Source organism: Channa argus, chromosome 7 (assembly GCF_033026475.1).
Source record: "Channa argus isolate prfri chromosome 7, Channa argus male v1.0, whole genome shotgun sequence".
Classification (NCBI taxonomy): domain Eukaryota; kingdom Metazoa; phylum Chordata; class Actinopteri; order Anabantiformes; family Channidae; genus Channa; species Channa argus.
Genome location: NC_090203.1, coordinates 4,976,971 through 4,995,208, shown reverse-complemented (window position 1 = coordinate 4,995,208; position 18,238 = coordinate 4,976,971). Strand labels below are relative to the sequence as shown.

Genomic DNA, 18,238 nt, shown 5'->3' with positions numbered 1-18,238 from the left:
AAGAGGAAGAGGGAAGGAAAGGGGGGGTTTGGGGGGTGGGGGAGTGACTGAGGGGACGTGGGAAGGAGGCTTCACTGGGAAATACCAGAGTTGCAGACAGGGGAGGTGGAGGAGGAGGAAGGGGGGCTGGGGCTGTTTAGGGAGTGAAGTAGAAATATGGGTGGACGGAAAGAGTAATCAATTTCTCAATGATTTGAGAGAATGAAGTAGAAAGAAAGCAGTGGAATGCTGTGCCACATAGTCAATACTCACACACACACACACTCTCTCACACACACACACAGACACACACACGCACACACACACGTATCCATGGCGTGGTAACTGTGAGCTGGTGACAAGTTAACATAATAAAGGGTAAAGGTATGATGCTAGTTTTTTTTTGAATGCATGTGCGTGTGTGTGTGATGCTCAGTCATCTGTGCACGGTTTAGTGCAGATCATGAACCCCTGACAGCTCTGTATTCAGTATTTAATCCAATTGGTTTGATGAACCACGAGGATGGAGAAACACCAGGCCTCTCATAGCCGCTTTGCACCACAACATCAACAACCGTGGTGATCTTTGGTACTGAGCATCTACTGTACGCTGGAGCTTACCACAAACCGCCAACACTGCTAATATCAGGGAATGTGTTTCCATCACTGTCTGCACCATTAACTCTCTGATCTCCCAAAAATCATTTAATGGTTGGTAAGTGACTGTGGCCGGATTCTGTTTAGGTGGACAGAAAAAAAGTTTAGTGCTATGATCTAATATCATCCATAATTTAATGATGATGATGTTTTGATACATTAAAGGAGCAGTTTGTAAAGATGAACCTAATCAGAATTATTACCCAAATCTCCGGTTCTTCTGTGTTTGATGGTGTTTGACAGTGTTGCTTTAGCCAACCCGCAGCTTAACTACTTGGTTTATTCTCACCGCTCATACAGTATCATTTTCAGCCACAGCAGACAGTTGTTTCAAGGAAAGTAACACAACTCTGATAAACACTGTAGGCTTTCTGCCCAACACCAAATGGAGGGCAAAGAGTCAGAGCAGCTGGTGAACATCGTAAAGAGCATCTAGTAAAGTCTTACATTTGATTTCCCTCAGTGGTATAGTGGTTGGCCAGAAGAACATCTCCAAATTAATGATTTTGTTTGGGTTTTTTTATAGCTGCTAAACAAGCGACTGCTACTGTAGTAGCAACTTAAAAGGTTTTGTGTTTAGTTGGTAAGTTTATTATTTTTTTATATCATCACACTTTGAGAGGGCTGAAGAGCTGATCAGCTGTAACTTTTCCGCCATTGTTATTTATTTGATATTTCTCTTTGAGTTCCTCTGTAGCTAAGTAACTAACCCGTCCTCACTGAGCTCAAACAGTCCTTCCTGACCACAGCCATTTTTTAGGCCAAGAAACAGGGGTTTCCAATCTGCCCCCATGTATGACCACCTGGTCTCACATGACCTACATCCCATAATTTGCTCATGTGATAACAAGCTCAACCATCTCCTTCCCATGAGGGTCATATGACGAACACTTCAAGAACAACGTTTAAGTTGGACCTTAAGAATAAAATTGAGTGAATCTCTTTTTTGAACTTCCAAAATGTATTTGGCTGCTTTCCAGCTCAGTGTGACCAGGCCAATGTGGATCTTTAACTCTGATGACGATTTTAACAGGTCTTGGCATCTGTTTCTGTTATTCCAAACAGGCCCTGACAGTATATCCTTTGTGAAAGAGGTAAATGCCAGCAAAGTGTGAACTTTATCAAACGATGAAATGCAAATAAAACGATACTGACAAGCTAAGTTAAAAACCCAGCGGAATAACAAGTCAGTTGCCATAATTAATGGTGAAGAGCTTCAAATGCTCCAGCTCTGCACAATGTGATCCTGACAGTCGGCTCTTCTCAAAGTCATTTTTAACCTAATAGGGGATTCATTCGCTCATTTGCCAGGGTTGTAGCTGCCTTCCCAAGGAGAGGCTTCGCTGTGCCTCTCAGACGTTGCTACGAGGACCTAACTCCAGGCTGCAAATTAATGATATGTCTCTTTTAAAGATGGAGATTTTCTGCCTCTGCTTGCTGTCGCATGACGAGCCCCATTAGACTTTAATCACCCCTACCGAAAGCATCAGCACGTATCTGGATCCGGGCAATGTATGTCTGATTTTGGAAGGACACTTTTCAGCTTTAGACCACCTTCACATGAAAAAGGTTCAGCGCTAGAAGGGAAATGGGCCATTCTGGAAAATTGTATCTTTGAAGCATCAGTGAAGAGACCTGAGGTTAGGAACCAAATAACAAAAGAAGGTGACATTCTCAGCATTGAGTGGACGATTGGCTGGTTTTCTAGCTTTTCAAACCAAATGAAATCAAAGGGATTTCAGCATGCTGAAGCCATCCTGACAGGTGCTGAGAGCTGGATGACACTAATGATCACCTAAAGTGTAATTGCCAACATGCTTCAGCTTTTGCTAATAGCCAAAAAAAATAAAAAATAAATAAAAACTGGGTGAGATGACATTTACATGTCATGTAAATCTCACACTTCAGTGGCTTTATTGTTGAGGTGCAAATTAGGCGTGTTTCATTTTCCCCAAAACTGTGTGTAAACTTGACCTTACAGCTAAAACATCCAGAAAGGACATGCCGCTGAGCGTCTGTCCCACTGGAGAACTGCAAGGCTGCTGAAATGGGACAAATAACGCGAGACGAGCTATAAAGTTGAGCGATCAACCCTAATGTTTGTGCAAGCTGGTGTTTGAGGAAGCATCGGTCTTACACGAGTGGACGAGGAATCGGATGGACAGTTGGTTGGATGGGACAATGAGTGAAGCACATTACTTTTAAGGGAACCAGAATGAGTTGCCTTATTTTGCAGTAAAAACAATAACAGTGTTCAATCACTGGCTTTGTTAGAACCAAGGTTTCATATAAAAAGAACAGTTGTGCTTGTTTATTAGCCCTCTGCCACTTCCACAGCTTCTCTGTGACTAAAGATGTGATAGTGCCCCCCAGTGTTTAATGTGGAAAGTGAACTCAATTTATTGTTTTCTTGCATTTACGGTGCCATGTTCTTACTTTTTCATGTGTGTGTGCGTTGCTTCATGTATGGTTGCATGCTCCCTCCAGTGTAATGTTGATCTTGGTGCGAGTATGTATCATCCATTCACAGATTGCAGATTGAAAACAACCTCATGCTAAATTCTGGTGCGCTCAAGTCAGATAAACATATCCTGTAAGGAAATTAGTGAGGGAGCATTTATTTATTTTTGAAAAGACAATGTAGAACTGCCTAATAAAAGCTCTTTTTGATGGGCTCAAGTTTCAAACAAGGCCGTTTGTGAAAACTGACCAAATTTATGTGGATCATGCGCATATTCCTAAAAATTTAGTCACTACAGTATGTTAAATACTGAATGGATGGATGAGAAAGTGGTTTTGGACAGACATGCATTGTCTTCTCTTGTGACATGGTTTCAAAACGCATTGTTTGTTTGCAAATGATGACAATGTGAGATGCTCTTTTGACTTTTCAAAATGCATGTCCACATCATATTCTCTAGTCATTGGCTCTTTAATTGAACCAGACTGCGTGGACTCTGAAGCCTGCATTCGGTAATTTAACAGCGATTAGGTAGCTGAATTCAGCAACAAGAAAAAAGGTTTCTAACAATAGTCTTCAACCTTTCCCACATAATTTCCACAGAACAACACTGAATTATGCTGTCAGTTTTCTGCCCGGGGTGTCCAACTGGAGCTGCACTCAGGCTGCTCTGGTATTGTTTCCTGTAATGGCTACTATTATTTTAATGTGTGCCTTCATCCTTACCTCAAGGGGAGAGTTTCAGTTCAAAGAAAAGTCTATATGGGAATGTATACAAAGCCATGGGTACACACCCACAAGCACTGCACCCTTACCATCCGTCATCGCATAGAACATGTTACTGTTTACAGTAGAGGGCAAACGTGTTGCAGTTGGGATTTTGTATCACAGTACACAATTCATATGGAGCTGGGTTCACACACAATGCAGCTTCGACAGCAATATCACAATGCAAAACTAGACGAAGCTTTTCAGAAAAAAACACAGAGGGTGAAAGAAATGTCCAAGCGTTGCCGTAAATGACAGAATCCTCAGCAAAAAATTGCTGAAAAAAAACATCACTTGACGTGTGAAACAAACCTGAGACTTTGCCAAGGATCACCATGAAATGGGAGACTGGTACTTCTTACATTACGTTACAGATTCGAGATTTAAAAAAAAAACTATTAATCCCAGAGGGAGAGATAACCTTTGCCCCGTTAAAGCTGCTCTCTGCTTAAAAATAAAGTAAAATGGAAAGATCCACAAGTAAAAGGATCACACTTACACACATGTCAATATTATTCATTAGGAATAAAGACATAATAACGCAAAATGGAGCATTAATTATCAGAGCCAATGTCAGGGGAGTGTATGTTTAATTCCTCCAGAAACTCTGATCTGATCTCTTAAGTTCATCCCCACCAGCAGGTTAAATGCAGGTTGCTGCATATCTGCAAAACTGTTTTACAATTGTCTTAGGGTCTGTTTTGCAAAGGACATCTTGAATAAATGTACCTAAATAAATGAATGAGGAAGTTTAGCATTTAGCTCTGTGGCAAAGAGACCTGCTAAAGCAGTTTAAGGTTCACTTTATTTCTTCTTCTTTTTTTCTAAATTGGAACACTCTTCCTGGGATGGGAACCCAGGCTTCAACATTTTACAGTCATAAGATTGAGCAGTTAATCTATTTTCTCATATAGCAGTAACAAGCGGCCTATAAAAGCATTAAAGCGGGCATAAAACACTCATATTGCTTTTACAAATGTTTGAATAAAGCTTTTATTACAGCAAGACTTAAAAGCAAAAGAAACGAGACTCGTGATCCCGGCGTAAGCTTCAAATCCATGAAGCATAACTTGTTTTTGGCCTGTGAGACCATTCGACTCCAACTCCCATTGTACTGAATAACAAATAACACAAGGCACTGAGCAAACAGGCAACAGCAGCACAATGCGTATTAAGGATAAACGAAGGCAGACGAACTGCACAATCGTAACTTTTGCCACCTAGAATTCTCAATTTAGAGTTTGGAGTTATAAATAAAGCATACGAACTGTTACAGGTGGGGTAAATTGAGGGCCAGATGTTTGAGTGCTATAAGCAGGAAGAGTGGCAAAAGAGGAGCAAGACATATCCTCTAATTAATCCTGATGTATTTATAAAAGTGTTTTAGTCACGTTGAGCGCATCAAGAATACCTGACAGGAGATTACAGACAGGCTGTGAAGAGACTTTCTGCTGAGGGCTGACCCTCACATAACCTGCTGTATCTCTGTTTTTTCCAACCAATGGTTAATGGGCTCACACTGATGTGTAAGAAAGATATATGAGTCACCAGGGTATAGGTTCCATGTAAACATTAGGCTATAAGCTGATTTATGGTGGTATAAATCAAAGTCAGGATACAGACAGAACTTTATGTGAGCAGGTGTGTCCCCGTACAGTCAGAGAGCTGGTGAGTTTAACAAAGCAAACCCTAGAATGTTAACTGATAAATCCAGATGTTTGCTCCTGTAATGACAACTGTTAAAACCTCCCAACTGTGCTCCATCAAACCACGGCATGACGCAAGGATACTTGCGGGGGGTGGGGGTGGGGGGTTATTTACCCTAAATTATGCTTCTAAATGTTAATGTATTGGGCTGATAGAAGGCGCCAACAAAACCAAACTGGACTCATCTGAAGTTAACAGAATTATCTCCAAAGAATCATACTGACAGTATGATCAGTACAAGTGAACAGTAACAAGTGAAGCCCCAAACCGAACACACAGGGGAACATGTCTAATGGCTGAAAGACAAACACTTACAATCAAATCCTAAAGAACAAAATAGAACAATAAATCTAATGGGTGCAAATAATTAAACTACTATAGAAACAACTACTGTATTTTAGTTCTTTTAGCTCCATTTCAAGCTTTACGTGCTCCACAACAGTCAGCCCATGTGGTATAACCTCATTATAGGGAAAGTCCGTTATTATCATGGCCATAATTACTCTTCTAAATCAACTGCACCCCAAAGTAGTTCAGACGGTAGTGGATGTCATCATTTTAACGTTAAGACAGTCGTAGTTGTTACTTAAATTACTAAATTAACTAAACTTAAAAGGGAACTAAACCAATTTTCAACTTGCTTTCCATAGCTTTACATGTACAATGTAAAGCTACATGCTTTTAAACCTCCCTCTGACTTCCCTGTGTCAAAATACTTTTCTGCTTCGAGCGGCTTCATCATCAGTAGCGCATCTGGAGGAGCTCTGGAAAAGCCGGTTGACCATAATTACAAACTCCATAGCATGAGCGACGAGATGAAGTGATCTAGACTAAAGGTTCTTCCAAGTGATGTCGGCTGGAGGCATTTTTTCAGCTGTAGGTGTAGAGAGATATATTAATATAGGGAAGTCAAAAGGAAGTTTAATGGCATTTATTTAAATCCAAACTAGAACCGAAAGAGGCAAATTCCAAATCACTGAAGGTGTTATTTAAACTAAACTCAACAAAGGTCATTTTGTGATAAAACCTGGTACAATCCATTTTTATTAATGTGAAGGTCTGGGGCTGATAGCAGCCTACTTAGATACCGATAGCGGTCTAACCCACAATGGCTATTAAATGGTGGGAAAAGGTTGCGTAGTTGATGTTCCTGAGTGAAATATTTAAAGCAAAGTTAGCTGATAAATGTTCCCACGCCTCAGCAGCATGCTGGTCACCTCATGTACTGTTCGGTGCTGGGCAGGTAGTGTAGGTTCATCAAAGCTTCCTCATGCTGCAGCCGGAACAACGGTGATTACAGAAACAGTGAAGCTAAAACCATAAAGGAAACAAAACGAAACAATGAGCTGAGAGAAGATAAACAGGCACGCAGAGGGGAACAACAACTGAGGTGGATGGTGCTTCCTGGAATTCCTGTAGTTTGTTACCACAACCAGCATTGTGCATATTGTACACATATTGTAATTTGATCCATAATTAGTATGGATTTACAAAAGTTTGAAAGAAAAAATTTTACAGTATCATAAACATAGGATTTTATGACCTGGTTTACAGTTTGCATGTTCTAACTGTGAAAAATATTTTTAATGCTCCTTCATTCAAAATGTACCTTATATAATTAACCTCAATGTTAGCAACAGGTTCCATGTTTATTTGTATTTCTTTTTTATATTTAAGCCACATTTAGCCAACGAACTGGTCTTGCTACTTCAAAAACAACCTTTCTGCATCTTTTTCTGGGCTTTTCCCCGAAGTGAACCGGTACCCATCTTCCTGTCCCCACATATGGGTCAGACTCTGCATTCTCCCGTGTTTCTTTTTGTGCCAAAGCAAGCAATGGGCGTCTCTTCGCCTACATAAGCAGTATGGCATTAATCCATTTGCATACAGTGGGCCTGTAATCTACCACTGTTCCTTTCCTTTTATTTACCTTTACCTCAGACGCCTCCTCCTCATTCTGTTCTGTGCAAACCTGTGCCAATACATCAGGCAGCTACTACACCCTACAGCTTAACAATTCCCTGTTTACTCCCTGTCAGTCATCCTCTTTAGAAGAAAACGCCTCCTCAATGCCATGTGATAGACTTGTTTTAGTCCTGTACCCACTGTGTAAAGCCCAGGATAATTACCAGCCGGGGGAGAATGTGCTTTGTCTATAAAAGGAAACCGCGCAAAGTGCCAACTCACCTTCACCTCCACCTCCAGTGATTCCTGGGTGAAGGTATGTCTGGTTCTTCTAACATATAACATAGAACAGAAGTGTTTTTTTTTTTAAAATAATTAAATTTTAAAAAATGTTCATGCCGTCTTTTACACTTTGCCTTGTTTTTCTCGCACTGTAGTTATCCACAGGAAAATGTTTGCGTTCCTGATTTGCACCTTGACACTGCATCATGTGCACTCTGCCTGCATTGTGGTGAGTAGATTCTAAGTAAATAATTAACTAGGTGGAAAGGTGTTTTGGAATATTACAGGATGTTTTACTGTACGTTACGCGTTACATGTGTTTTTCATAGGCTGGAAAGTTTGTTCCTCAAATCCTCACTTTTTTAGTAAAGTTTTGAAGTAATGATGTTTCACTAATGTTCACTTCACCTACATCGGACTTCTAGTATATTTCAATTTATAAAACTGTATTAAAATCATGTTAATATCATGCATTTATATTACCTGACATTTATAGCTGTAACTACCATAACATTATGAAAAAGCTATTTATACAATAAGTATTTTTACTTTTATTGTTTACAGTGCCGATAAAAAGTGTTCACCCTCTTAGGGGTTTTTACCTTTTATTCTGACACCAATTCATTTTCCATCCTATCTGCATATTCTGTTAGGGTACATTGAATAACTGTGATTAATTTAATTTAATTTGACTTTTTTTTTTTGTTAGTTTTTACAAAAACTAATTTCTATGAGGTAATATAAATTTGATCAAAATATAAATAGATTGTATTCACTGCCTTTAAAGTGAACCAACTGAATGATGAGGAAGCCAACTGGCTTCCAAAGTCCCACCGTGGGTAAAATTAAGGTTACCTGAGTGCAGTGAATGTGTTTACATGCTTGGAGTATAAATACACATGTATCTGGAAGGTCCAGTTACTGGAAAATCACTATCCCAGCCAAAAGCCACACCATGAAAAAAAACAAAAAACAAGCAATTCTACAAAAAGGTTATTGAAGTAATGTTCCACTTTACTGAGTATCTGTTGAAGTTTAAACATTTAATGCTATTGCTAAAAAAATATGGAAAGAGCATGCAGGAGTTGTGACTCTGCCACCAAGGCCACCAACACGCCCGTGACTCCACTGAGCTACAGGGCTTCTGCGGCTGAGATGGGAGAAACTGTGCAGACAGCAACTGCTGCTGGAGTTTCTCCGGAAAGAAGGTCAAAGGAAATCTTAGCTACAATTTGTCAGATCGTATGTGGAAGACTCATGACAAGTGGAAGAACTTTCCAAGGTCTGACGCAACTGAGCTTTTTGACCATCAGACTTGATGTTGTGACTGGAGAAGAACCCAGGGAACAGTTGCTGTACAGTCTCTCCAACCTCTGCTGCCGAAGCTTTTAACCCCCTGAGAAGAATCATATAGGTGACTTCTCCCTCACTGGTCTCTTACGTGTACGGTCCCTCAGACTTTCAGGACCACAAAGGGCAGATTGATACTTGTGCTATTTTTCCTTTCATTTAATTCAAAACAAATTTATTGATCCAATGATGAAATTGTGCGGCCTTGATACAGCTGCTCTCCACATACAAGTACAAGTAAAAGTACCACATCTACAAACTACTGATCAATGAGTAAGAGAAAAACCCATCGAGAGGTGTAAACATAAATGAAAGAAGAAAAATACTATTTGTCCATTTTGACCATTTACTCCCCCTCCCTCCCTAATGAGGAATTTACCGATAGTCCAGGGGATGTAATTGGAATTTTTACTTTACTTGCCTGAAGTGTTAATTTCTTCATCTCTGTGCAGTAGACTTCTAATTCTTCAGTAACAGGAGCTTCCAGATACGTGTGAATTTATAGGACAATCCTTTAAACACCCTCACTGCACTCAGATGATTTCCATTTATTTATTTATATTTATTCCATTTATCCATTTATTTATTCCATTTTATTATTTCTATTTATTTCCATTTTTAACCAGTTGTCCTCCAAGGGGGTGAATATTATAGGCATTGTACTGTTTATGTTCTTTTAGTCAAGTAAAATGATCAGCTTTTAATTCATCATTGCAATATAAATACATCTATATATATAGAAATTACTTTCACATCTGTTTCACTAAAAACTTAATTTAAATTTCTTCTCTCTTTGCTACGTGTCGCAATGTACCCACAGCAAGGTAAGCACAAAGTTAAATGCATCAGACATGCTCAACTTCACAGAGATCATTTATTTACCAGCATCAGCTTGGAAAACCTGATAATAAGTCTCCCAATAATATTATGGGATTTGGGGCAATCATCTCTGAATGATCTTTTGTTATGTTAACTAATTTAAGAGCAATTAAACGGGGCTGTGAGTCATATTGTGAACATTAAGTCGCCAGAGTAAATATCTGTCTTTGTTATGTCTTTAATCTGGTATTTACACATCAATTTTAAGTGTATGTGCATGTCTGCGTGTGTGTCTGTGTCTGTGTGTGCAGAATTGTGCCCAGAAAACACAACCGTTCAGGCCGAGATCGTTGATCAGCACAACGTGTTCAGGAGAGCGGTTCAGCCGTCTGCTTCTGACATGCTGAAAATGGTAAGTCCTTTTTCTAATCAGACGACTGCTTCCAATACTTCGGAGAGTTTGTTTTCTGTCGTTTGTGGGCAGGAGCCTGGGTGAGGTCTTTTGCACACAGAGCTTGTCAAAACTCAAGGTTATAATTGGATGACTCAACGTTAATTGTTTAAATGCAGGAAATCACATTAGTTTAAGCAGGTCCAAACCGCAGATGTTAGAAATGATCTATAAATGCTATTAAACATGCGATAAGATGTTTGGATTATGGTGTTAAAATGTCACTCTTTGATAGGGAACCGAGCCCAAACACTTCAAAGGCATCACACTGTTGACATTTTGTCAGTCAATGGGAGATGTCTTCATTAATTTATTTGTTTGTTTGTCTTCAAGTTGCTGCATAAATTAAAAAACTGCATTGTTATATTGAACGGTTCAGCTTAGGGCTGTTCCTATTGGCACATCAGCTTATCTCAAAGGTTTCATTTCAAACCATTTTTTTTAAAGATTGCAGTTGAACATATTTTCATCTATTCCAGACTTTTCTGACATACATGAAAGTCTGCATTGATGGGGGTGTTTTTTAAATTTCTTTTTACAGAGCTATAGTGAGGAGGTAGCAGCCAGTGCTCAGGCCTGGGTGGATCAATGTGCTTTGGCTCATGGACTCCCAAGTACACGCATGCTTGATGGTAAATGTCCCCTGTCTCTATTCTCCTCCGTCCTTGTTTCCTTTTCACTGTGATTCACTCATGCAATGAACTTATATTACCTTAGAAATACAAAAGGACCTTGTGAACTGACTAACCCTGTGACCGATGGCTGGAGTCACAGTGAACCTTATATTATCAGTAGTCTTAAGACGTTCTGTAATAACAAATTACACTGAATATGATATGGTATCATTAAGGAGATTGTCATCAGTAGGCCCATTAATAAAGCCAGATTTATCAGAATAATGTAATCTACTGGGGTATGAATACAAAACTTTTTATCTGCACACATCCATTAATCAGAGTTGTCATGTGTTTCTCAACGTCGAACAGGATACGAGTTAGGTGAGAATCTGTTCTATTCATCTGCACCTTACCCGTGGTCGGAAGTCATCAATGCTTGGCACAGTGAGTGGATCTACTTCACGTATCCCAATGAAACAGCTGATGGCCGAACCAGTGGCCACTACACGCAGGTAAATGTTAAAAGCAGCGTGTTGGCAAAGAAAATCACGGAGGCTTTGGTTGAGATTTATGTCACACTCTTGATATTGAGCAGACTATGAGAAAATGGGTCCTGGGATAAAAAACAAATAAACAAAAAAAACCTCCCTCCCCCTCCTCATGACCTACCTACCAGATGAATTTCGTGCAACTTTCTAGACATTTAGTGACTCCTTCTTTTAAGTCACTATTGTCTTTTCTGGTCATTTTAAGTTTAAACCTCATGATATTCTGTTTATTGATGGCAATTTTCAGTACTTTGTAATTCATTTTTTGTCTCTTTGCATATCTTTTGTGTCTTTGTGGTATTTTTTTTTTCTTTGTAGTCAGTTTATTTTGTTTAAGCTCTGTGGGTTTCAAACAGGAACTACATCACTTTATACAAAGACCCAAGCCCAGGGACCTCCTGAATCTCAGGCTCATAGATCAAAAAAACTGCTTGTACATGAAGAGGGGTTGGTTGTAGTGATGAACTCACCAAGAACATTTGCAGCTCTTCTCAGCTACACAGACTGTCAACTCATTATTCAGTTTTTGTTTGTGGGTTTGTGGGTTTTTGGGCTCACAATCGGAGCAAACAGCAGGCTGAAAGCACAGCTCCAAACGTCTGAATGATGCTAATATTGTTCCAAATCTGCTGGAGGTGTAAATACAGGAAAACATATCATTGTAGAAGGTGATCTTTTCTGTTAAATGTGCTAAATGGCCCCAAAATGTAATTCAATTTGTGATCAATCCTTTAACCACAAAACACCTCTTTTTTTTTATTTCATTTTTTTGTGAATGTTCACACTATCATGATACAAAACCATGTGTTTCAAGAGTTTTTAAGAATAAGATGCTTAAATATAAAACAAAACTGAATGAATCAACAATATACATAATTATTTAGATGTTTGCATTTTAAAGTCAAGCTACAATTAATTTTTTATTTTGTCAGATTGTTTGGAACAGCTCCTACAAAATTGGCTGTGGAGTGGCACTGTGCTTTAACAATGTCTATTACTACGGCTGCCATTATTATCGAGCGTAAGTGACCCTCATACACCCTTCAAATTGCTTCAAATGCTTAAGATCCCTTCACTTTTTCCCCTGGGAAAGGCTCATCGGTGTTGAAAAGAATTATATGAAAATGTTGATATAGTTCAAGCGTTTTCAGAGGTCGGTTCAGACTCATATGGGATTTAAAAAACAAACAGACATTTGTTTGTATTCAACAGAGGAAACTTCAAGACATGGCCACCTTACAAGGCTGGACCCCCATGTGGTCTCTGTCCTAATGCCTGTGAAGACAAACTCTGCAGTAAGCCTGGGATATACGATTATTCTGCATCATCTCTGTGGCAAATACGGTGAAAAGTATGTGCTACAAGTCACTGAACTAATCTCGGCATATCTTTGTCTATTTTTTGTATTTCAGCCAACCCTTGTCCACATATAAACAAGTACCTCAACTGTCCATCGGCAGACTGCAGCTATGAGGACGTGTATAAGTATTGTCCTGCCTCATGCTTATGCAAAGATGAAATCATTCCAATAGGCTGAGAAACTTGATGAAAGTTAACTTAGGGGATGAGAAACTGTCTGCAACTGACTGTACTGTTTACACTTTGCACATTGTTCTTGGGGCCTCAGGCTAATTCTATTTTCATCAGTAAGGTAACATTTCATATAAACCTTAACCACTGACACAAGCAAGAAATCATATCTGCACATGTTGGAAATTAAAATCTGTTCATATTTAATCACAACATGGTTTTCCTTTTTTGGTTTTTTTGGAGTTTTTTTTTTTTTTTTGCCTGCATATCCTGTTAATTTCAAGTATAATCTCTACAGATAATCAATTAAAACTGCATTAAAAAGCAAGTAGCGTTTGCTGTGCTTTGGTCATGCTTGTTTTGAAATGTATAAATATGAATGATTTTTAAATATAGATTTGCCAAAAGTGAAACATCTAAGACATTTTTCATTGTGTATTTGTCTGTAACATTTATATTTTTACCCAAACAAAATATTTAATTTTTGTCATTCTCTTGCAAAGGGACTCAATCATGTAACAAAAGCACCAAGGAAGAGTTTGGCCATGTTACAATTTTTACAGTGGATCAAACGGTTGCTTATAGTGATGAACCCTGAAAATATTATCACCTCTAAAAAGCGTTTCAGCAGTATTTAGCTCTGTCTTTTTTCAGCCTGCAAATCGATCAAACTTTGGGAGACGCAGTAAGAAACTGAATGGTGACAGACATTTCACTCAGGGCTTAGTGGAAACCAGCAATGAATTCTGGACTCAACATTTATCGGGTGACATGTTTTACCATCTCTGCTGGTTGTGTAGATAAGCAACTGACGGTGACGGGTTCGGGTTACTTTTGATCTGATCTGTAAAACTAAAATAGACATTGAAAGGACAGATACCAGTGACACTGCCAACCTGGAAAAACGAACCCCGATTGACCTATTTCAGTAGCAAAGCAGAGATGAGCGTCTCCAGGTAAATGTGCAGTTTTAGTGTTAAACCATCCTACAGCACATAGATTTAGAGGGAAACGGTTTTACTGCACTGTCTTGGGTAACAATTGCCAATGAAAGGCTAGTGCTAACTACATTATAACAGCCAGAACGCAGTCAAGTATTTCTGGAGAACTGAGTGTACACACACACACGCACACACACACACACACACACATTCAAAGATCTGTTCCTAAAACACAATTCAAGCTTCCCATAGTCACTAATCTAGAAAAAACTCATTCTAGATTGTAGACGTTTTGAAAAATATTCACATTATTTAAATGATCATAGGATGGGCCATAGAAAATAAACTGGACTTCATTCTTAATGTCACCGAAGTTACAAAGTACAAAACAAGCAACGTTTTTTTCTCTTGTCAGCCCATTTCTCTGGCTAAAGGTAGTTATCACATTACAGTTATCTCTGTAGTACCACACCTTATTAGACCATCTCCCCCTATATATCAGACACAGCTTATGCTGTGCATCAGAAATATTATGCTAGTCTGTTTTGAAAAAACAAAATTAAATCTTTCAAATAAGCCACTGTTGAGAGATTTGTACAACTCTGTTCCAAGGTTGAATCATCTACATCTATGTTTGTCAGTTCATGTATGTTAAGGAAGGAATTTAAATACTCCTAAATTTTCCTCCAACATCATCCGGAACAGTTTTCATCATCGGAAATGCAGACGATGTCATCTCTGGAGTTCTGGGTGCAGGCCACACGAGACTGCAACCTCCATCCAGAGAATGCCTACATTATTTTCACAAAAAAAAACAAAAAAAAATCCTCTACATGATGTCATCTGAAGCAGAGATATATTTTTAATGTAGGGGAGTCAGGTATTGTATGTATTGTGTCCTTCGTATATTTTTACTGCCCAAACTTCAACTGCGAAAAGTTGAAAGTCAGTTCATTTGACGTACAATTAATTGATTTGTCATGTAATGATCAAAATTGTAAATATTTCAGCTGATATGCTAATACTGATTAGAGTATATCCGAATAGCAACGTAGATGTATTGAAATACTGAAGAATCGTAAAATCAGCATTGCTGCATAACCCAAAAGACAAAAGACAAAACCCTGTACACCAGCAGATGGCTCTGTTGTACAACTAACCACATCACCTGTTTGTAACTGTTCTGTGATCTGCCTTCATGTAACCAGTGGCATAAGAATACAAATCATATAATATTGTATAATAATGTTATGTCTCAATACTATCTATAGAGGCTAAAGTATGTATAAATAAAGTCGAATTTAATATGTCAGTGCTCTTTAGAATGCTCATTCGAATTTAAAGCAAAGGCTGTTGATGACTATTATTGTGGCCAACTTGTTGTTAGGTGATGCAAACAAGAGGCAGTTGATATTACTTCATCTTTGATATTAGTTCATCATCTCCATGCACTGCCCACATAAAGAGGAAGATATGACATTCAGTATGACTCCAATCAGAAAAACAATTGTCATGTGATTCTTTCTAGAAGCTAACCACTGTCCCTGTGAGACATCAAATGCAGCTTCTGAACTAAGTTGACAACAACAAGATTAATAATACAGATGTTGTTATTTGCAATGCTTTTATTAGTTTAAAAGTAATTGAAGGCCACGAGGAGCCTGTGAGGTTAGTGGTTCAAACCATCATCCTCTGCCAAATAAAAACTTTTATTTGAACCTTTGTGCCTGTTGTTCCTACGTGTCCCTTAGAACGCCTTCTTTTCTGAGATCAACTCTTTTTTTATCTTCAGTTCTGCACTTAAGTGTCAAAAAGAGCATTTGTTGCCAAAAAAAAAAATGCTTTAATGACATCATCTGCGGTATTTCTGGTACATGTTGATGATATTTCAGAAGAAAGAGGAATAAAAATAGTTTGTGGTTTCTGTTGTTTATAATGTTTCTACCGTTCTTAAGGTTTGTGTTAAAGGCTTTTTTGCGATCTGAATTCTTTCTTCAGTTACTTGCTTTTTTCTATTTACACATATGTTCTTATTGACTTTGAGGTTGTTTACGTGTTTTTGGCTTGTCCAATTTTTTTTTATTTAATCTAATTTCTGTTTTGTATGTAATTTCTTGTTGACCATTTTGTTCTATAAAATTTCTTGCTAAGTTTTGGGGTGTTGTTGAACCTCCTCATTGAATTTAACAAAGTCTCACAGAACTTTTGTTTTTAACATTTTGTGTGCTTTTTTTTTTGCAGCTTTTGTAGTTTGTGAGTTGGTATATTTGTATGTTTAATTTTTATTATTATTGAGTGTTGTCTCTTGTTGTCTTTTGTGTTTCTGCATCACGTTTTGTGCTGTTTTAGATGTATATTATGTTTATATTTCTTAATTATCTGTGCAAAGTTAGTATTTTGGGTTTTTAGACTCCTTTTAGTTCAACTTAGTTTTTGTCAACTTTTGAGTCGTTTGGAATTTTTTTCCTTTTGAACATTGTAAGTTGGAATAAAAAAAAGTATTTCTGCGGTTTTTTATTTAGCCTATTGCTGACTATGCTGTCTGTCTGCAGAAGGACATGGGAAACAAAACTAATCTCATATTGCAAAAGAAAAAAAAAATCAGATTACACCTTTTGAGTGACCGAACTTATCTGGACCGATGAATCATGTCTGGTAAATAAAGTTCTCCCTTACGCCCACTGAGGCACCTGAAGGACCATGTGGCCTGGGCGTTCCCGGTGCCTGTTAATAAATAAATAAATAAATAAATAAATAAATAATTCGATTTGATTGACAGCACGGGCTGTGTTGCGTGTGGCGCGTTCACGAGACGTACACAACTGTGCTCCTTGGAAACGGGCTCATGCTTCACGGGTTTTCAAGAAGTCGCTACGTAAAGACACATTTGCTTTGAAAATTAAAGTGGACCGCCGCGGTCTGTGGACGGACTGTCCTCCTTTGTTCGCTAACTGGGCTCCGACAGGGGGGGTTGTATTGACTGGACTGTGGTTCGGTCTGTGGAAACTAACTTTGCCGAGCTAGCTAACGAGGAGCTCGGTTAGCTGTCTGACGCTAGCTCAGCGCAGCTCAGCAGCACAGGCACCCAACGGTGGCGTGTTGTGGCTCCCGTCAGTTGCAGCAGTAACTCAGCAGGAAAACTGCGAAAGGAAAATCGTGCCTCACATGGAAACACAAGGCGGTTCAACAGGCAAGTAAATAAAAATAAAAAATAAAAAAATAAAAATCAGTCCTACGTTACGCTACGTTACGTTACATTACATTATGTAGCTGGTCCTGAACTGAGAACTTCACATGCTTTGGACGTCTTTGCTTTAAATAACGTTTACGTTACACACCGATCCAAAGCTGAGGAATGTGTGTTATTTCTACATTAATAAAAGCATCACATGGCAGTGGGGGAAAAAACAAAAACGGTGCAAAGTGTATTTCATGAGAAACGGGAAAGAAAACAAGCCCATACATAAAAGGAAGCACGTCGCTCGTGTTGCCTTTCATGTTGCATGTACGATGACAGCGTTCACTGATTGTAAGTTAACATCCGCATTCAGCGCACATTACATGTGACTGGATTTGAAATAGCTGCTTTTATTAACACCACTGGTGCATGGTGGCTTATCGTGGTAATCGCCGTGGTTTGTCTTCACAGAGCACAATGCACGGAGCAAGAGCCTCTGTGTGTAGGATCCTAACCGAAATGTGCACTGAGAGATGATCTGGCAGAAATGTGTGCAAATGTTACGAGGCAGTAGACCGGGCAGGAAATTGGAGTGAAGCACAAACCCGAGGCTTTGCTACCCACAAGCTTGCCATTCTGCGTGTGACCGTGTGTGCTCGAAGTGCCTATGGCGGAGTGCGGGGAGGACGGCAGCAAGTCTCCATTACATCAGAGGGACACGGCCGTGCCCAGCGAGGGGGCAGCGGGTAAGACGCATTGCGAAGTGTCGGTCTCGAATGGAGAGTGTTGGATATCGGAAAACATGGTCGGTTCGGGATCGCTCGTCGGACCCTGCGGCCAAGCCGGAGTGGAAACCGCCGACACCTCTTTAGAATCGGATGCCAAATCTGAAATACCAAGGAGGAGCAGCATTATCAAGGTAAACGCAGAAGTTTCAGTCACTGTGGTCTGTTATTCATTTAGGAAACGGAGCCCCCACATATTCAGAGAACATGGGGCGTTTGAAGTTACAATGCGCCCTCCTACCCTAATTGCTTTTCAGTAA

The 18,238-nt window shown here is 39.1% G+C and overlaps 2 protein-coding genes across 3 annotated transcripts in view; both read left to right on the top strand.

Moving 5' to 3' along the window:
- Positions 1–312: 312 nt before the first annotated feature.
- LOC137130181 (serotriflin) lies at positions 313–13,488 on the top strand. The gene is made up of 8 exons (XM_067510000.1): positions 313–320; positions 7,915–7,988; positions 10,240–10,340; positions 10,921–11,011; positions 11,366–11,508; positions 12,477–12,565; positions 12,757–12,839; positions 12,957–13,488. Exons 1-8 carry the CDS (start codon positions 313–315, stop codon positions 13,079–13,081), a joined length of 714 nt encoding a protein of 237 aa, XP_067366101.1. The 3' UTR covers positions 13,082–13,488.
- A 3,316-nt stretch (positions 13,489–16,804) lies between these two features.
- LOC137131098 (inactive phospholipase C-like protein 2) overlaps positions 16,805–18,238 on the top strand; it is a 34,147-nt gene continuing 32,713 nt past the window's right edge. The window contains exons 1-2 of one of the 2 annotated variants that reach the window (XM_067511924.1): positions 16,805–17,205; positions 17,665–18,112. In XM_067511924.1, the coding sequence (XP_067368025.1) occupies positions 17,861–18,112 (252 nt within the window). In that variant the 5' untranslated portion in view covers positions 16,805–17,205; positions 17,665–17,860. Of the gene's footprint in view, positions 17,206–17,265; positions 17,545–17,664; positions 18,113–18,238 lie in introns of those variants that run through there. The other variant, XM_067511925.1, reaches the window with a different exon arrangement.